This window comes from Colossoma macropomum, unplaced genomic scaffold (assembly GCF_904425465.1).
Source record: "Colossoma macropomum unplaced genomic scaffold, Colossoma_macropomum, whole genome shotgun sequence".
Taxonomy (NCBI): Eukaryota; Metazoa; Chordata; class Actinopteri; order Characiformes; family Serrasalmidae; genus Colossoma; species Colossoma macropomum.
This window is the reverse complement of record NW_023494798.1, coordinates 22,247,813-22,269,180: the sequence shown is the minus strand read 5'-3', so window position 1 is coordinate 22,269,180 and position 21,368 is coordinate 22,247,813. Positions and strand designations below refer to the sequence as shown.

Below are 21,368 nucleotides of genomic sequence, written 5' to 3'. Positions count from 1 at the left end.
ACCAAGTACAGAGCCTTGTGTTACACCACAGATAATATCATGCTTATCTGAGATATGTTCACCTATGCTTACAAAATACTGTCTTCCAGTTAAACATGTAGGAAACAAGTTTAATACAGTTCCAGAAAGGCCAACCAAGTTCTCAAGCCGATTTAGAAGTATTGTGTGGTCTATAGTATCTAAATGCAGCAGTTAAATCCAGAAGCATAAATAGTGAAACATCACCAGCACTAGCATTTATTCTCAGATCATTCACTACCTTCACTAATGCTGTTTCAGTGCTGAGATTTGCTCTGAAGCCAGACTGAAATTTTTCCTGACTATTGTCTTCAAGAAATCATTAAGCTATGAGAAGACTATTTTTCAATTATTTTACTTAAAAATGGGAGGTTAGAGATTGATCTGTAAGCGCTAAGAACTGAGGGATCAAGGTTGTGTTTGAACAGTGGACTTAGAACTGCTGTTTTAAGTGTGTCTGGAAAAGTGCTGGTTTCCAAACGATTTACAATGTCCAGCACACTTGGACAAAGGTTGTCAAATGCTCCTTTAAAAAAGCCTCAGTGAGACAATCATTGGTTAATTTAGGACTTAACAGGTGATCAATTATGGAAAATAAAACTGTTGTGCTGTGGTCATTAACATATTTTGAGTAGTATTTCTGTCTCTCTGTTCATGCTGCATTGTTATAAATAATAATACAAGAGAATTTCAAGAGAATTTTGAGAATTTCAAAGTGAACAGTTTTGCTCTATTTCCACTCTGCTTTGGGGCCTTTTCAATCTGTTTATCTGTTCATTTTTCCATGGCATTTTGTGGTCAAGGCCTTTTAGTTTTTTCTGGTCCAACAGTATCTAGAATAAATCTTACCTTACAGTTAAAATTGCTGACCATATCATGCACTGTGGAGTTAATATGTGGAGGGGGTTTGTAATGAAGAGTGTTACTAAAAGCAGCCGCAGTTGTGTTAAAATTCTGTTTTTTCTTAATTTTTGTTACACTTTCATGTCAACAGAAGCAGACATACTAAGAAACACACAGTAGTGATCAGAGATGGCGATATCGAGAATTTCATTTATGTTCATAAATAAACCTTGTGACAGGACTAATGACCAAAGTGTGACCATAAGTATGTGTCGGACTAGTTACGTGCCAGTCAGAAGAATCCGATAATAATTAGTTACCTAGACAGACAGTAGTTCAGACAGTTCTGGCAAGAAGAAGGGTGCATAGTTGGTGGACGATAAATGACCGCCATCAAGACTGGTTCCTGACTTTAAGTAGAGTGGCAAGATATTCAAAAGAAGAAACCGTTCCAAATTAAATGTTTTTGCAATTAAAAATACAGGAAAAAACAACAGCTAGACCACTTGTCTTCTTACTCTCCCGTACAGTATGGATAAAATCATAATTCTGTGGGGCAGTTTCAATCAAGCACACTGCCCCCTCTGAACTAAGCCAGGTTTCAGTAAGTATAATCAGATCCAGTTTCTGTTCAGAAATAAGATCATTGACAGTGCTAGTTCTGTTAGTTAGTGCTCTTACATGCAACAGTGACATTTTGAAATTTCTATCTGACTTTGTTACAGTGCAAAAAGTGGGCTTACAAACAAACTAACTTCAAGTATTTATTCCTGTTAGTTCCTGTAGTACCTGTAGCTGCATTGTGACTGTTTAAGTTCAAATAGAGAAGTAACCGTTAGTAACAGGTGAATTTGGTGTTTGTTTTATTTACTTCTCTATTTTCACAGTATGGACGAACATGGGCTCACTATTTGACAAGCAACAGGTCACTATTGCCCTTTTTATTTATATAACTTTTATTAATGATTAAGGTGGTTATGACCTATTTAACACCAAATAATAAAACAATTTGAGACCATTCATGAACCACAAAGGGTAGTTTTATTGCATTGGTATCACAATGTGGTACCACAAAATATTCTGTGGTGACATTTTATACATATATTGCTACTTTCGGAAGAAAACCTTCAGTTTCCAGTTTTGACAAAATTTGAAAATACCTGTTGTTCTTTACATCGTATGTAAATTTCATGAAGAACAGACCAAAAGAATGGCCCAAAATTACCTGGAAAAATGTCTGGTTCCATTGACTTACATTAAAAGTAAAGTAGGTTTTTTGCTTCTCCTGTAAAGTTACCATTTTGGAGATACTAGGTTTTCTTCCAACAACAGCGATATATATGTATATATATATATAGTGTTATTAAAACATCTTAAGTTTTCCCATTAGCTACCATTGACTGCCTGTTCCATGAGAGGGAGCCACAGTACTCTGTAGCATGTAAGCTGTTATGTAGCAAACCTCAAATAGCCTATTAACTCATTTCCATTACTCCACTGCAGCTAATGGACAAGGGAGGAGTTGGACCTCTATATCTTAATCAAATAAATAAAATGTATTTTATTAAAGTGCATCAATGCATACAGTAACTGCATTACTACTACTATTAATAATAATAATAATAACAATGCTAAAAATAATAATGCTAATACTCAAGTAATCCTGCCTTCCTCCCAATGACTGCTTGTGTGTGTGTGTGTGTGTGTGTCTGTGCTTGTGTGTGTGTGTACTCATGTAATCAGACAGCAAAAAAGGTTTGTTTTGAGATTGTAGGCGGCATTTGCAATGTTATCATGTGAAATTATGCAAATGCTTTATATGTTAACTGTGCTAAGACAGTGCTTTGCATGTGTGCTTTCTGCACACCTGCTGCAGACTAATATCACCCAGTAACATCATAGCAGAGCAACAGGTTCCTTGGCAACAGCAGCAGCCCTCTGGATAAAATTACACAAACACACATACAGAGTGTTAGCCAGAGAGAGAGAGAGAGAGAGAGAAACAAGACCCCCTTAAGAGTTCATGATTCTGGACAGATTTCTCTTCTCCTCTGTGCCTGTAAGTTTATACTTTGATCTCTGTTACTCCCTCCTGCCTTTAATCTGTGCACATACATACAGCTGGATGACATATCATAGAAAAGGCCAACATACATTAAGTGTCTTAGTAAGGTTGTGGGTCACTATGAACTGCCAGAACAGCTTCGCTGCGCTTTGGCATAGATTCTCTGGAACTGTACTGCAGGGATTCTTTCAAGAGATATTCCCTCAGTTGGTGTTTTGATGATGGTGGTGGAGAGGACAGTCTAACATTTTGGCCCAAAATCTCCCATAGCTGCTCAAATAGGCTGAGATCTAGTTACCGCGAAGGCCATAGCATACAATTTACATAATTTTCATACTCATAAATCCAATCAGTGACCCCTGAATGAGACCACTACCATCCGGATAGAAGACTTTTATCACAGGACAAAGATGATCAGGCAGAATAATTTTGTACTAATTTGCAGGGACCCTTATAACTAACAGGACGAGTAGACCCAAAATACAAAGTGCTATTGGTATTGTGATGGTTCGGGATGGACGGCCTGGTGCCGTTTGACTTGGTGGGTCAGAACCCTAGGCCAACACTAGCTTGACTAGTGCCCCACAGAGGACTGCACAGGGCCCATAAGACTTTGCTCATTGGCAAATGATAGGCCCCTTAATGTTAATCCTTCACAGTAGGCCTAAATGAGAAGTTTAAGTAGGTTTGTCCAAGTGCACAGCTCAGTGGGCCACTACTCCTCCATCTATGTGGGCTTAAAAATTACAGTTCTTCAAGGGTTTTTAGTAAAGATAATGGTTCTGCATAGAACCATGAACACTCAAAGAACCTTTTGCATGAATAAATTGCATCATTAAATGGTTCTTAAGATCGAAAGAGAACGTGCAGATGGTTCTATATAGAACCGATGTCAAGCCTGTAACAAGAGAAGAACTCTTTTTAGTACTGTATAGAAGCATATACAACACATTTTAATCATGCAAAGGGTTATTCGATTGGTTATGAGGCCATGTAGAACCATTTTCTTTACTAAAGAACCCTGGAAGAACCATCTTTTTAAGCGTGCAGTTTTGCCCTGGTCGGCATTGCCCACAGTCAGTCCAGTGGGGTGCGTTCTACAGTGGTGGTGTGGCTCTGGGTGCAGGCTTTGTGGGGCTTTGCACAGTCCAGTGGACCACGTTCTGCAATGGTGGTGCGAGTCTGGGTGCAAGCTTTGTGGGGCTTTGCACAGTCAGTCCACAATAGGCCAGTGGGGGCATGTTTGCTGGGAAAGGATTAAAAACTTAATGATGAAACTGAACTACGATTGTTTTTGGTACATAAAGCCACACAAACGTCATACGTGGACGGCAGGGACAATAAATGAAAGAGGAAAATGTAAGATTTCACATTCACCCACAATCACCGATAAACTTACAAACGTTGGACTACTCCTTTAACTACCTGGACGTGAGGAGTGACGTCGCTCCAGAGGGCGTTGCCAACCTGTAAATCAAAGCTGTAGCCACACCGTGGCGCCTCCTGCGCTCGCTAGCGGGTCTCCACCTCCACCCAGTCGTGGTTTGGCCACAGGATGCGGCGGTTCCCTGCGGGAGGCAGACACGTTTGTGGCCGCGTTGATGGAAGCCGCTTTGCGTGTACGTGACAGTTCCTGACTTCCCCGCGGGAGCAGAGCGGACTCAGGATGCTGCTGCTGCCCTTCTTCCCCCTGAGGAAACTCCGGCGGAATGGAGGATACCTTCTGTTCGGGGCCGTGCTGCTAGTCGCGGCTTTCGCTGCCTATCTGGAGTTTGTTGCCAAGAGCACATGGAGCAGCGTCCGTAAGTTCAGCTCTTTAGTGCTAACTTTACACTGAACACTGAACACATGTACCTAACACGCGGTTTAATACTGTTTAAATGGTTTTAACAGTGTTTCAGCGCTAAGAGTCGGATAGCACTGTTTACGCGGCGAAAGTAATCAGGGGTTAGAAGGCTGAAGGCTGACTTGTTTCCAGAGTCCCAGAGTTTAGCCCACAGGTGGGTTTCTCGGTACCACGCCCAGAGTGGCAGGCTAGCTGACTAACAGATCTGTCTTCACATATCCAGAGAAAAGGCTGACGTGAGACAGCAGGTAAACACTGATAGTACAGTAGTGATTCGGATCAGCACGATTCTTGCTTCTTTACTTGTGAACTTGAGATGAATGTTAATCACGTAGCTTATCTTGAACTCATCTCTGCGCATGAGCACTGAGTAAGAGTCTGAATGTGTGAATACTTTGCCCAGTGTGATTGAGAAGTGTGCTCATATCTGCATTGAGCAGGACCACTGTGGCAGCAGTATTACTACAGCAGTCTTAACAGCTAGTGCTCATACAGTTCGATTCTGACGTGCATTTTCTCGCAGTGCTCACTTTCAAGGGATTGCAGTGTTTTTGCCTTTTTTATACATTTTATATTTTACTAGTGCCTGTTACGATCAAAGTAGAACAAGCATGGCCTAAGTTATAGAACTAGGCCAGTATTGTCAAAACATGTAAAAAAAAAAAAAAAACTTCACTGATTTCACTGGTGAACTGAACCAGTCCACATTCAGGCTAAAGCATTCATTCAGTGCTTTTACTGCAGCAGATACAACTGACTTCTTTCGGGCTTTGCAGATTTTCTTTTTTTTATGTTTAAAGAGCTTTTATGAGCATTGCTATTTTGTAAATTGCAGTATTTTTCCAAATTGCTCTGCGTTCTGCATGTTGAGTATTCTAGCCACATCTTCACTGAGCTTTAAAATGTGTTTATCCTTTCTTTGATTAAATATTTAAACTGTAAATATTTGAATGTGATATGTGTGCTTGTGTGTTTGTTTCTCAGAACTGACTGATCACTTGACAGTTTTCGCTTCAAAGAAAAACAGACATACGTGTATAAAAAAAGCATTTTTTCCTAATAATTGCTTAAAACTAATTGCAGGTGTGTAAGAAACAGGATGGAAAATACAATAAAGCTAGTGCACTAATGCATTACTACTCTTAAGTATTATTAACAAAGATTTGTACTTAAGTATTAGTTAAGTACAACTGTGCTCAATTACATTCCTAAGAGAAAAACAACATACTTTTTACTCCTTACGTTTGTACTGATTCAGATGTCAGATAGGCGAGATGTTTATCTCTGAGTGTGTGTGTGTGTGTGTGTAACCGTAACATGAGAGGCATGAGTTGAGGCGTGACTGGTAGCTGGAATCAGCTTCCCCCAGTCTGGTCCAACCAGCCTTACCACCTGCTAATGCTAATGCTTTGTCAGTCTGTCTAGCTTTAAGTTGCTGGCTTCAGTGTTTTTTGAGGCATGATTAAAGGGGAATTTCACTCATTTTTCTTTACTGAAGAATGCTTGAAGAACCATTTTTTTAACAGTGTAGTTTTGCCCAGGTCAGCATTGCTCACAGTCCACAGTTTCCAAAAAAATAAATGTTTAAGATGTAAACTGAGCCTTGTAGAGTGCTTTGATGTGAAATGCTCCCTCTTGCTGAGTCAGAATTGTTCACAGTGGTGTCGAATGGAACCAGACATCCAAACTGTTTGATACCTCTAAAAGCCACCTCACAGAAAGTTTTTACAAGAAGTGGTTTAGAATTTAACAATTTAGTACACCAGTAGGTTCAGTGGTCACTTTGAATAATAGATAAAATGCACTGTTGTTGGAATAAAACCTCATATCTCCAAATTGGAAACTTTACTGGAGAAGAAAAAACTACATTACTTACATTACATAATGTAAGTAAATGAAACCAGATTTTTTTCTAAATAATTTTGGACTGTTTATTTTGCTCCGTTCATACAGAAAATGTAAAGGACAACAGGCATTTTCAAACTGTGTCAAAAACTGAAAAATGACAAAGGTGGAGATACAAGGTTTTGTACCGACAACAGCGAAAGGATATGTTTGCATTGTAAAGATCACAACCCCTGATGCTGTCACCACAAGGAACTTTGTGTTAGTAAGTTTCTTTAAAAAGAACTGTTTTACATCAAACCACTCTGAATGACTTTGTTTACATCTCAGTGATTGAACTATGCAGTTTTTAAATTCTGTGCAGTTCCACTGGCATTTTATTTGGGATTATGATTTTCACTTCCATGATTCAGTTGAAAAGCAAACAGCAGAAAGAGTAAATATTGACCCATTCCAATTATTGTGGAATAACTGGAATGTGTCAATCCAACAAAGGGAAGTATTCCAATGCCTCAGATCAGTGCAAGTGTTTATTTAAACACAGCATGTTCTGTTGAGCTCACTACTGAAACGGCGCGCAAGCATTTCTGTCACATGCACAGTGACTATGACAGTTCTGGTGAGTCACACTATTATCCCTAAAAGTGAATGAAGTTATTAATTTCCTTTATAAGTTTGTGTTCTGGTATCTGGTTAATGTCTCTTGTTGCAGTGGAGTCCTCAGGCACTGATGTCATGTTTGAGTTAGTTACAGAGAACAGCTAGTGAACACTGTACTTTATAATTGTTGATTCAACCAAGGGTTTTTGGTTGTTCACTTGTTTGGTTGTTTGTATCCGTTTTCTTCCCTTCATGCTGTGGCTTGCCTCTCTACTGTCTGCATACTGTTTATTCGAAGACTTTGTTCTGTGTGTTTATTCTGTCAGCTGTCATCTGTGAGAGTGTGTGTATGTACAGTATGTGTTAGGTACGGAAAGCAGGGAAGGGCCATTGGTGTCAGCGCCCAGGGGCCTCTGACTGTCACGGGCCTTGTGGGGTCTTAGACCACTAAGATTGAGATGGCTCTTAATAGTTGGGACAGTCCACTGATGTAAGCATCATATGAGCCAATAATCCTTGATTATGTACAAATTAAATAAAGAAAGAAATGTTAAGATATTATTGGGGTATGAAACCCTTCCATCATTTTTTACATTACGTTTTGGCTTGAAAGAAAAAGAGAGGAAATCCTTTTCTGGATCTGATGCATAACTGTTAATGCAAACACAATAGGATACTGCGTGTTAATAAGGCTAGTTTTCCAAAAAAAACTTCTGGTGCTTCTCAAAATGAACGTTTGAAGACCTTCAAGGAGTTTTGTGACCATGATCCGAAATGAACCAGTCCACAATCAAGCTGAAGGAAGGAATCAGTCCTTTACTGCAGCAGACACAACTGACCTGCTTCAGGCTTTACAGATTTTCTTTTTGGTGTTTAAGGAGGCTTTATGAGCTTTGTGCTTTGTAAATTGCAGTATTTTTTCAAATTGCTCTACCTTCTGCATGGTGAGTGTTGTAGTCAACCCTCACTGAACTGTGAGAAGTATTTATCATTTCTTATTTAATTAAATGTGTAAACTGTAAATATTTGTCTGCGATATGTGTGCTTGTGCATTTTGTTTCTAAGAACTGACTGATCACTTGACAGTTTTTGCTTCAAAGGAAAATGGACACCTTTTAAAAAAACATTTAGGCACTTTTCCCCAAATAATTGCTTTGAAAACCAAACACATGTATGTAGGAAACAGGATAGAAAATGCAATAAAGCTAGTTTTATTATTGAAGATGTATTGAAGAAATTAAATACTTTTTACTCCTTACATGTTCTTTTAGCCCTTTTTAGTTTTTTTTTTCTTGCCAGTCAGTTGAGGTTCTGGTACATTAAACTTGTATTTAAATTGAGTGACCTTTTGGTGCAGTACGCATTCTTTGACTGAAGTACAGTTTCTCTGTACTTTTTCTATCCTGTGCTGGTAGTAGTGAGGCGATATACCAGTTTATCTGGTATACTAGTTGAAATTCTTCTTAAAGTATAAGTCTTTTCATAAGCTTTTACCTGTAGGCCACAAGTAGGTGCAGAGAATGCAGCATACCTACAGTGTAAAATGTGCTTACGTCAGCTTTTTTGGCTGATTGGAGTTGTTTCAGCAATCCTACATCTCCTGCTGTGTAGTGAGTTGCAGTAGTATTTGTTCACTTTGTTACCGAGGGAGTCAATTTTCAAGAGATATAATGAAGGAACAGCCATTCTCTTCAAGTTATACGAGGACACCAACAGGATACGCTTGGACACCAACCTGCTTCTTCTCAGACCGCCTGTGGTGCTGCCTCTCTGTCAGACAGTGGGGGCTCTTGGGGCTTGCTCCCATCTGCTAATGAGCATGAAAGACGTGTAGGACACACCTAAGCGACAAAGAACTTCAGAATTTCGGATGTGAAACATTTGGCGATGTTTTCACATATTGTCGATATACAGTATTATTCTGTTCTGTTTTTATTATTTTGTGTGATAAAAAAATAGTTTAAATGTATTTCAGCTATTTCAGCAAAGATCTTGCAAAACCTTTGTGAGGTTTAAAGGGGGTCTTAGATGGAGTACGTGCAAAGACTAGAAAAAAATATGTAAACAGTAATCTTGCAGCCTTTTGTATACAGAGAGACTTTCACACCTCCTGGAATGCTGTTAGACGCCTTTCAACAATATCTGGTGGAAAAGTACGCCATTCTGCAAGAAGAAAAGACCCAGGGCTGTATTGACCAGTTTTGTGTAGGCAATGTTGGGTGAAGGCTCCTTTTAACATTCTTTAAAGAGAAGCTCATCAAGGGGTAGAAGGAGGAGTAAAAGACAGTTCTTCTGAGCTCATTACACTCTTCTACACTTCAAAGAGTCGCGTAGTGCTTTATGTTTCTTTTGAATCCTGGGTTTGTGGCTCCTAGAGTGATGCAATGTAAATATCAGTTCCACAAAACTAATGGCTGTTTTAGTATAGACTGAACTGAACAATGTTGTGCTTAAGAACACAGGTGTGCTTTAAAGGAGGGCTGTCAAACTCAACCCCTAAAAGTGTCGTAGTAAAAAATCTCAACAAATCTGTGTGTCAGAGAACATCTATATTTTTATTTCATTTTTAATTTACATTGTGTTCGGACCCAAATTGGCCATTGGTTTATTCAAAATATAGGCACTTGTTTTACACACACACACACACATGCGCGCACGCACACACATTTTATATACACCGATCAGGCATAACATTATGACCACCTCCTTGTTTGTACGCTCATTGTCCATTTTGTCAGCTCCACTTACTATATAGGTGCACTTTGTAGTTCTACTATTACAGACTGTAGTCCATCTGTTTCTCTGCACACTTTGTTAGCCCCCTTTTACCCTGTTCTTCAGTGGTCAGGACCCCCATGGACCCTCACAGAGCAGATATTATTTGGGTGGTGGATCATTCTCAGCACTGCAGTAACACTGATGTGGTGGTGGTGTGTGTTGCGCTGGTCTGAGTGGATCAGACACAGCAGTACTGCTGGAGCTTTTAAACACTCACCGTCACTGCTGGACTGAGAATAGTCCACCAACCAAAAATATCCAGCCAACAGCGTCCTGTGGGCAGCATCCTGTGACCACTGATGAAGGACTAGAGGAAGACCAACACAAACGGTGCAGCAGCAGATGAGCTATCGTCTCTGACTTTACATATACAGGGTGGACTGACAAGGTAGGAGTGTCTAATAGAGTGGACAGTGAGTGGGCACAGTGTTTAAAAACTCCAGCAGCACTGCTGTGTCTGATCCACTCGTACCAGCACAACACACACTAACACACCACCATCACCAAAATGGTAACTTTACAGGAGAAGGAAAAAACATACTCTACTTTTAATGTAGATCAATGGAACCAGACCTTTTTTTAAGTAAATACGGGCCATTTCTTATATGTATGTATGTGTGTGTGTGTGTGTGTGTGTGTGTGTGTGTGTGTGTGTGTGTATATGTGTGTGTGTATATATATGTATAATGTGTGTGTGTGTGTGTGTGTGTGTGTGTGTGTTAAATACAGATAACGCTGTCCCATACCTTGTTGCTGGGGATTAGAGTGCTTTGCATTGTGAAAGGGGCTAATATTAATAAAAAAATAAATTAATTTGGTGGGCCAGATAGGATTGTGCCATGGGCCCTGTGTTTGACACATGGGCTTCAAAGATCTGTTTTGGATTCTGTCTGTAACCTTAACAGGTTGCTCTTTACATCTTGATGTGAATCAGCATGTTCTCGTGATCCCTGACTCTCCTCTTGTGAGTCTAGGAGAGCCAGACTAACAAAGTGCTTGGTAAGGATGATAGGGTGGTATGAAAATTTTCTGTCATGACAGCAGTAACCAAAATTAATATGTTTTTTGGTGTTATTGTGGTATTGTTCAAATACGCTGAAAATATTTAAAAATCACCAACACATGGTAAAATAATTTTGCCTTAGAATTTATACTGATAGACATCTCACTTCCCACTATAATGCAAAAGGGAGGAATTCCACCAGTTTTTCAGCATGTCTATGTAATTCAATTGTTGCAGTGTAAACAAGGTCTTTCAGTTTTGTGTTTTAATGTGAAATGCTGATTTATAAAGAAACTTTTTTACTTCAGACCTTTTTACAGAAATTATAGCCATTTTATTCACTATACAAAACCACCAGTGAGTCGCACGTCTTCTGACTGTTTATATGTATTGTTGTTTATGGTAGAATAGTGGAAAATCAGAAAAACTAGATTTCTTTCAAGATGGTTTGGCCTTACATGTACTTTTCTGCCATGAAGAGCTTTTTAAAAATATGTTTTGGCCTAAAATCTTATTGCAAAACTTACCACAAAACAGTGTTTCAGGCATCAGACAACATTTTATTTATGTAACCATTTCATGTAATAACTGTCTGTGAAGGAGCTTTTAGGAACAATAAACACATTTGATGCCTGTTTCCAACCGCCACCACTGTGAACAGTTCTGATTCTGACCTCTCTGAATGACTTTGATTACATCTTAACTATTGAATTTTACAGAAATTTTGAGATGTCAGTGGTGTTCCCCTTAACAAAAATATAGAATTATCACCAGTACTGCTACTATTTTCTGTTGGTATTATGTAAACATGTGTTGTCCTGGCATGTGCTTTGCATGCTCTGCAGACGACTACAGGTGTAGAGAAAAAGATTCGTTATTTTAACCTTAAAAAGTTTGGAACTAGGCTGCCTTAAAAATTGAAGTAAATTGAAGTTCTAATAGTAAGTTAACAGAACAACAATCTATATCTTCCTTTCTGTTGATTTATTAGTTGAAGTTTAATGAGCTCAGTTTTTTTTTTTAAGTTAAAAAACAAATTTCTTGAACAGTTTTGAAACAGTATAATTATCATTGGATTTCATTTGTGGTATATCATTAAGCCCATGATGCATTGTTTCACTTGTTTAAGCCGTATCTATCATCCATCATCATAAATCATTCTATCTGTGTGTTGACCTGGATAGTGGTAGTGCTTCTGCCTGTTTTTTTACATTCCACAGGGGACCAGCTTTTCATATACGGTGAGGCGGAATGGGGGGCGAGAAAGACGGGGGCTGTCCACATCAAATATACTAATGCATTTACAAACAACACTCTCTCTCTCTCTCTCTCTCTCTCTCTCTCTCTCTCTCTCTCTCTCTCTCTCTCGTCATTAGTCATTAGTCATTAGTAACACAGTCAGTTTCACACACTGGCAAATGTGCAAACACACCTGATGACACACACCCCACCCCTGTCTACCCCAGATGTTCCGCACCTGTGTATTTCGGGCTGAGGGTGCATTTCCATTGGCCAGTTTGGCTGTGAAAAAGGTGGAATCTGCCATAAAACTAACGTTGTGTAGGCTTTAGGGGTGTAAAAATAAATTCTGACAGTTTTTTTTTCTGCATTTATTAGAGCTTCTATTATTTTTGTAAGGCTTGTTTTTGTTTTTTCAAATAAAATTGCAGGGATATTTTTCCACTTTTTTGTTCGGTCTTAGGTGTGGAAGAAATAAGCGTGGGTTTTGGAAGTTGGTTGCGTTTTCTCTTTCTCACAAACCAAGTAATCCCAAATACAAAAATATGATGTTGAGGTCTGGGCTCTGGGGTGGTCAGTCCATTGTTCTGAGAACATCAGCAGCTTCTTAGATTGATTTGCAAACATTCTTTTTTTATGGCTATTTCCTTTTCTCAGTACTAAATAAATAAAATGAAGTACTGCGCCAAAAAAAGTGGTCATTGGCCAATTTGGCTGCAAAGAAATCAGAAGCAGCCATAAATAGCTGTTAGGAATGTAAAAAAAGAAATCTTAAAAAAAAAGTTGATCTATTTTTAAATGTAAAACTGTGTAAGCTTGCTAATTGCGTTTTATTGTCTGTATTCACTACTGTATAAATAGTTAGACTATTGTGTAGATAGTTGCATTGCTATTTATGGAAATAAATGTCATATTTGTGTAATTTGAGTATTTCTTCTAAATAATTCCAGATTATACCAAAATAATTGAATCATGGTAGTAAAACTTGAAATTTGAGATTTTAGGATTCGTTGAATCATTTAAAACAATTGCAGTGAAGTCAAATGTTGGTGAGGCCGCACATTTGCTCAGGTTATGTAATCTTAGTTCTGTGGTACATTAGTCCATCAGACATTATAATTCACACGCATGTACATGGTTTTGCATGTATGAACACATACTTTGCATGCTGTAATATTACACAAATAGAGCAGAGCAGGATGTAGTCAATAGTTATGGAAATAAGCGAGGCTGCATATAAAGAGAATACTGTGGTATGTGTGTTGTGTAAGCCTGCCTTGTCTTGACAGCTCTGAAACTTTGAATGACCCTCATTGTCTCTCTCCACCCACTTTAACACACACCCACACACATGCTGGCCAGTTGGTCTCCTGGGCGTGGTGATCGGTGAAGGTCCATTTTCTTTGTTTACCCTCCAGACTCGCACACAACACAGGGTTTTAGATGGATAATGGCTAGCAAACAAGAATATATGTGGTGAGAGAAGCTGTGTTTGATAAGATCACCAGCTTTCTTTCTTTTTTTGGTACACTCCCTTCTCTTAAAACATTCACATTGATGGGCTTGTATTGCAGTGAGAGTGAGTGTACTGTTACCACTGCTCTAATGCACACAGACACAAATTAAATATAAATAAACTACAACTCTCCCTTTTAAATCTGCTTTGCGAGTATGTGTCCTATTGGCAAGGGCAGTGTGACGCCTTTGAAGTGAATGTTTTAGTTTCTACCACTAAGGAAAAGATGCAGTTTAAGTGTTAAATAGGTAATGGAGACAGATTGACCCTGTAACGCTTTGGCTAGCATGTCATTCTGCAGATGGTAATAATGCCATGCCTTCTGTTGAAGTTTCATTTCCAAATGTAAACAGTTTCAATCCATCTGGAGAAAGCTTACACTATCAGTAGTAATCAAATGCTTCTGTCACTGATGTCTGTCTCTCTCTTTCTTTTTCTTGCATTCACACGCAACACGGTTCAGGTGACGGTGAGAGGTTTGAAGAATGACAGTTACTAGATAATACAAAGCACTCTGTTTAAAATGTAATGTTTTTGGTCTCTTTCTCTTCAGATGATGGCCTCCAGAAGGACCAGACAGCCTACGTAAAACCAGCTGTGAGTAGAGATGTGAAAACTCACACATACAAGCAAATCATCATGGAAAAAAAATCTGTATTTAACAAAAAATTACTCAAAAGCCTCAATGACTAAATATAATGGCAACTTTTTAGTATTTAGTGTGTTCATTTTTTGCCTTTATTACAGCTTCCATTCTTTTCAGGAGACTTGTTTTCAGTGTTTCAAAGAAATCTGCAGGGACATTTTTCGACACCTTGAAAGTTCAGTCTTAGAAGTTGGTTGCATTTTCTGCTTCTCACAATCCAAGCAATCACAAACACTCAGTGATATTGAGGTCTGGACTATGGGGTGGTCCGTCCATTGTTCTGAGAACACCAGCAAATTCTTTGTTTGATTTACAGATGTTCTTTTTTTTTGTCTATTTCCTTTTCTTGGTAACAGCTTCTTGACAGCTACACATCCTTTCAGATTAATAGTGTAGAGCTGGATTTTTTTCCTCTCTTTCAAAGATGAAAGATTGAAGTACTGTTTACCTGATGGTGACAGTTTTGGTGGTCCAGGTCTTGCACAGTTGTTAGGACCAGTTTCTCGGTATGTTTTAATAATTTTTTTTTTTAAACTCCAGATTTGGAAACTCCTGTTTTTCCACTTGTTTTCATTTGTTTTCGCCTTCCTTATGCAAGTATCTTATATCTAATCTCCTCAGACATATCTCCTGAAAAATTAATAACTTTTAATTCAAAGTAATTTGACTGGAAATTGAATACATGAACAGTGGTCTCTGACTTTTGCACAGTACTGTACCACATAAGAGAGAACAGATATATCAAAGCCTGTAATTTAAGTGCTGAACTACTACTACTTTCACACTCAGTAACCCCGTGACATTGAGGCTTATTGAGTTATTAATCTTCAGACTTATTAATCAGTAACTACTGTGAAACTAATATGCAAGTTATGTAGTTGTAAGTGTGAGGAATTAAAGTGTAAGGGTCTATACAGTTTCAAGGAGGATAACAAAGAATTTAGTGCTAATCATTTGCCCTATTTCTGGAAGATTGCAAGTTCAGTTCCCGGGCATGCCACAACCATTCTTGACTAACAGAGAATAACTGGTTTCACTCTCTCTGCATGGATAGAATTACCTTTCCTCTCCCACATCATGAAGCTAAGGAGCACCTGTTAGCTGACATAACAGAATCGTCGTTAACATTTTCTTTTAAGGAACACATACTGCCTTATTGAGAACTTGTTTAACACTTTTTAACTGTTGGTGATGAATACAACTTTAGAATATGGAATAGAGGTCCATGCAGAACTGTTTATTCACTCCCGCTCCTGCAAGATTTCATCCTGATCCCGCTGAAAATCTCCAATAACTGACAGTCTGTTCGCAATTACATTATTCACTGCTGAAATAACACACCAGTCATGGTCATCAGGCTCACTGTGAAGTAAATTCACCAAACGCAATTAATTCCCAGTAAAGACAAAGCAGGAATTAATCCACAGAGCGGTTATTTTTGTTGTTTTGCTGGGCTCGACAGCTGTGGCGGGTCCTGCGGGAATCCACGGGAGTGCAGACCTCTAATATGGAACAGATCTTCAAGCGTTTCTGACTTATTAAATCATTATTAGCTCTAATGCAATAAATTCCAGAAGTCATCTGACTCTACTTAGCACCTATAAGAATGTTGCCAATTTTACATTAACAAGATCTGAATTTAGGTGATTAATTTATGTTCAATAGTTTGCATAATAAAGTCTAACAAAGTGTTTATAGTGCATTATTACAGCTAATAATGCAATTGTTACAGATTTTTACATAACAAACTTCCAATTATGTACTAATATAGGTCATAATGAAAAATGCTTAATTGGAAATTCCACCATCTTTTTCAAATTTCTCCGCAATTCAGTCGTTGAGATGTGAACAAAGTCATTCCAAGTGGTTTGATGTGAAATGGTGCATTGTGGAGAAATTTAACAACTATAGGTTGCAATGTCTACAATACAAATATAGCCCTTTAATGTACTACCCATAATGACTAGTGAACCAACACATGCCTTCTGAGTGTTTATATGTAATGTTGAAAATGATAAAATAGTGGTAAATTTGAACAAAAAAAAAAACAAGGTTTTGTATCTTTGTGCCCTGCGTGTACCTCTCCATCATGATTGTATTTAAAAAATATGTTACCTATTTCATGAAGTAACTGTCTGTGAGAGGCACTAAACCCTTCAAATGTCACCATCACTGTGAACACTTCTGACCTGGTAAGCTCCTCTGTAGTGTTGCATTTCACATCAAAGCACTCTGAATGACTTAATTCAGACATTAAGATGTAAACAATGTAAACTTTTTGAAAAATCAGTGGAATTTCCTTTTAATGCGTAGTGAATAATCCGTTTATAAATGTCTGCTCTGGCCTTTGTTAACAAAGAACAGGACCTTTATAAACCTCTAATATGTATTCCTTAAAACGAAACGTGATCAACTGGCAGTTAGCTTGGGTGGGTCAGGCAGTCATGCAGCCCTTGAGCTGCTTCGCTTATACAAATCATTAAAGTTTGGGCTGTGCCAGTATGAGGTAATATACAACAGTGCATGAAATGTTTACAACTTGATCTTGTTTGGGTCATTCGCAGGTGAGTCATTTTTAGATGGTGTAATAAAGCACACCCATCACTATTACAGCTGAGAAAATGGTCATTATAGCAGCATTAGCAATTACACTTTTTGCACAGTGCAGAGACCACACACACACACACACACATATGCAAGCTCTCCAGCCGTGGTTTGTAAGGGCAATCACATTTAGGGGAGTTGAGGCACATTTAGTCTCTGCTCAAATACGATACACATGCCATACTCATTACATGACACGCAGGTTTAACAACTGCATACATGAAGGATCCTGTTCTTAAATCCTCAGTAGGATATAGTGCCTGCCCTTGTCCTGCTGAATAGTAAAACATTTATCTGATTAGGCCCCTGCTGGGCCTCAGGTATTAGCATACGAGTCATGGTTTACTGAAAAAGGTTGAGGCTGAACTTGAGTCTGTCTTGCATAGGTTCTCAGAGACGGATCTGAAGTTTATGAAGAGGACAAGAGCTGGATGTCCAAATACACTCCTCAGCTCTGGAGGTCTGAGGTAGACCAAAAAAAATATACCAAACTCTAAAGGCTGTGGACTGACTATCAGGGCTGTTCAGTTTGTTAATCATTATGGCAGTATAGGCCTTTGCAGTACTGATATCACAGAATGCTGAAATATGCAAATAAAGCTGTTGGATTTTTTTTTTGACCGATCAAAGCATTGATTCATGATCCCATGATCCCACACATGTAAATGATGTGTCAAAATAATGCTGGCTTTAACCATGTTAAATAAAGCATTCATGTAGTAATATTTGACAATAGTATCAAATATGGTGTGTATATTTTCTAGCCCTGGAAATGTCCACTTTGCAAGTCCTCTGACAAAAATGAAGCAACCCTTTGTTTTTTTTCACTTTAACGTGAGGCTTTTAAATGAAAGCAGTCTAAGAAGTAAAAGTATACTGGATAGCACTTGAGTTATACTAGATTAGGTTGCTAATTAGGTCATTAGTATGGGTCAGGTACTGTAACAGACAATCAGGAAATCAGTCTGCAATGTAATACCTTTTGAAAGTGAACCTTCCCCACCTTGAAAGTAACTAAGGAGGACAGGATCTTGTGGAGATACTTACCAGAGAGCAAACAAACTAATGTAAACACATGTTAATGTGCTCACCTGATTATTTTCATCATCAGAGCTATTGAAATGCTGGAGGGAAAATGCATCTCCAGCACACTGTGCTACGTGTGATGTCTGGACTTTTTAAATTTTTAATGGCATGTTGGCAGCAAAAGCAATCCCATTGGAAGCTCAACCTCTCATTAGGTTTAGGAGTAAACACAGTTCTGAAAGGATCAGCAGCTGTGGTGACAGGACGCTTGCCATACATTGATGTATGCTGACGGATTCTATTGTCTTTGTTTCAGTATAAAGGAGAGGCTAATCTTCATGTATTTGAAGACTGGTGTGGCAGCACCATCGCAAAACTCAGAAAAAACCTGCATTATCCCCTTTACCCTCACGTAAGTGCACGTTTGCAAGGCTACAGAAATATAGGGTCATTCAAACTTGGACCTTCAACTCATCCACCACCTTCCTTTGCTTTCCCTCTGCTCTTGTAGTCACGTATCACAGTGAAGAAACTGGCTGTGTCTCCCAGTTGGACTAACTATGGCCTCAGGATGTTTGGCTACATCCACCCATATACTGATGGTCAGTGAGACACTGTTAGGCACAAGCATCTGTTGTTGTCTGGACTGCCCTTTTAACTGTTTTGTTTGTTTTTTTCAGGTGAGTTTCTTTTTGCAGTGGCTTCTGATGATAACTGTGAGTTCTGGCTTAGTCATGATGAAAACCCGGACAACCTGAAACTCTCTGCCTACGTTGGCAAGGTCTGTGTGCACTGGGGGAGTGCTCTAAAATCACTGTGAATGTACATATTCAATGCCAGTACAATATTTATATCCAGACATAAAAGGGTTGTGTGCTGTCTTTGATTTTCAGACTGGTAAAGAATGGACTGCGCCAGGGGAATATGGGAAATATCCTAGCCAGATATCTCAGCCAGTCCTGTAAGTATGAGTGCGTGAACATATGAAATCATAAATAACGCATTAACATAACGTGACACACGTTATGAACAGACCACAGCTTACTTTATTGACCCAAAGAGGTGAGATTATTTATAGCTTATGGGAGTGTCTCTGTGCATGTATATGTATCTGTAAGTGTCTGTGTGCTGATCATATTACAGGGCTTGCTGAGGCACACTCCCAAGATTAATTATAACTGTTATGAAGTGTGTTAACCCTCAAAAACATGATCTACACTGCCCAGCAAAGGTTTGAGGGCTCTATCACATTTTAAAATACCTGTAAGTGTTATGTTAACCCAAATATGGTTTAGCTGTTCTTCACTGTAGCATTAAAATGCCTGTTTTGGAGCTCCCTCTGTTGAACTATGCATTTTGTTTGTACAATAACATTGATGGAACATATTTGTACAATGGAAATGTGTATGTTTTGCAAAACCAGAAGCAAACTTAATTTTTATCTCTGTAGGTGATTAAGCAAATCCTCATTTATATGGTTGTGGTACACGATTTCATGTTATCGGGGAAGTGCTAACCATTTGGTCTTGGCACGGCCATCTTTGTGGAGAGGTGTGAATTGTTTTCACGTCAAGGGTGTCCTTTCCCTTTTGCTTCTCATTGCTCACTAACAGCTCAACACAGTCACAACATTTCACAGAGAGAGAGAGAGATCAGTGTAAAAGTAATCTGATTTAAGGAAAATGTTTATTTGATTATATTAATTTCCACTACAGGGCCTACAGAAAGAGTGCTGTTGAGTGCTGACACCACAATAGCACAACAACTGTTGAGTGCTAACATCACAGGATAAAATATGTGGGGTTTGACATTATTCCCAATATAGTACAGTCAGAGGTACTAGCACAGATTTTTACATGGTGTTCCCCTTAAAATAAACCTGTAGTCTTTATTATTATAATTTACTGCATATTAAATATTACTGCAAACTATAAAAGAAAACATGCCCATTTACATGCAAAACATTTTGAAAAGCTACTGTGTTTATTTTGACAGGCACTGTATAATATTAAAACAGACTGGATGATCTGTGCGTTTTGGAGAAAGATTGATGGTATGATGGCAGATTTGAAAAATGATCAGAGAGAATTTTAGAATCAAATGAGATGTGAATGGTAAATCAGGATGGCACAAAGGATCAAAAATAAACAAGTAATAACATTTATTATTAGTTGTAGTAGTAGTAGTATTTAAAATATGAATATTTTATACTAGAATACAAGAAAAAATTAAAGCCTTCAGTAAAGTATGCACTGCAAGGCTTGTTAGTATTGGCCATGGTACGTCAACCATGATGGCTTAGTAAAAAATGAAAAACATTTTTATTGACCTAATGTATGAGTTCAGGTCAAGTCCAGGATTACACAAAGATTTGTAAATTCAGATTTAATCTGCAAAAGTAGATTTCCCAGTAGAGTCAATCATTTACCTTTTTGTTTACTAGTAACAGTAAGTAGTATGAGTTTGTTGCAGGGTGTTACTACTCGTTCAGGTTACAATGCTGGATAGATTATTTTCAGGATGAATTACAACACTGGCATCATCTGCTGCTATCTATAGCTGTGCACGTTGACCCCATGGTGAAAATTTGACCCAGTAGCAGTATACATAAGAAAATCTAATGGAGACTGAGAATCAAACTGGGTGAAACACAGTTCACATAATGAACCTTATGCATTCATGAGACAAAGTCCTGCATGTAAAATGTGATAAACTACTTTGATGCATTTCCAGGAAGGGCAGTCTAGTTTCAGGTCTACTTGTGATTTAGAGTGTCAGAGTTGACCCATTGTTCTTATCAGCATATTAACTCTCAAATCATTAACGACTCACTAACATAAAACCTTACAGATGTTATTTTTAGACTTGATAAAGACATTTTGGTTTGGTATTAAAATACTTTAGAATTTGAAGTAAAAATAGAGAACATTAAGCCTGGTCTTAACAACAAATCATTAAACAAATAGGTAAAGTATGGTAGATATTTTTTCTCTCTGGTTTCTTTAAATGATAAAGTCTTGTGGGTGAACCTGCAGACAACCTTTTACAGAAAGAGTCACTATTGTTTCACTCAGCACTGATGGTTTCAAACAGTTGAAAAACATTGCCAAGCTGCTTTGTGTTTTATGTAAGACCAGATGTTTTCTATAGGGTTTAAATCTGGACTCTGACCAGGCCAAAAAACATTTTTACCATCAGTAAAAATCATTATATTTCAGGCTTGGTCCATTTTTTAAATTCATTTATTTTATTTATTTATTTATTTATTTTTTGCACAAGTGTGTATGTTTAGATATACGTTCTAGAGTCTAGATTTGTGTAAGTTAATGGGCAGCTCAG

At 38.3% G+C, this 21,368-nt stretch overlaps 1 protein-coding gene across 1 annotated transcript in view; it reads left to right on the top strand.

Moving 5' to 3' along the window:
- Positions 1-4,437: 4,437 nt before the first annotated feature.
- b4galnt3b (beta-1,4-N-acetyl-galactosaminyl transferase 3b) overlaps positions 4,438-21,368 on the top strand; it is a 34,140-nt gene continuing 17,209 nt past the window's right edge. Inside the window, exons 1-7 of the mRNA XM_036584785.1 lie at positions 4,438-4,728; positions 14,307-14,350; positions 17,390-17,470; positions 18,346-18,441; positions 18,541-18,631; positions 18,710-18,810; positions 18,923-18,990. Coding sequence (XP_036440678.1) covers positions 4,593-4,728; positions 14,307-14,350; positions 17,390-17,470; positions 18,346-18,441; positions 18,541-18,631; positions 18,710-18,810; positions 18,923-18,990 — 617 coding nt within the window. The 5' untranslated portion in view covers positions 4,438-4,592. The remainder of the gene's footprint in view (positions 4,729-14,306; positions 14,351-17,389; positions 17,471-18,345; positions 18,442-18,540; positions 18,632-18,709; positions 18,811-18,922; positions 18,991-21,368) is intronic.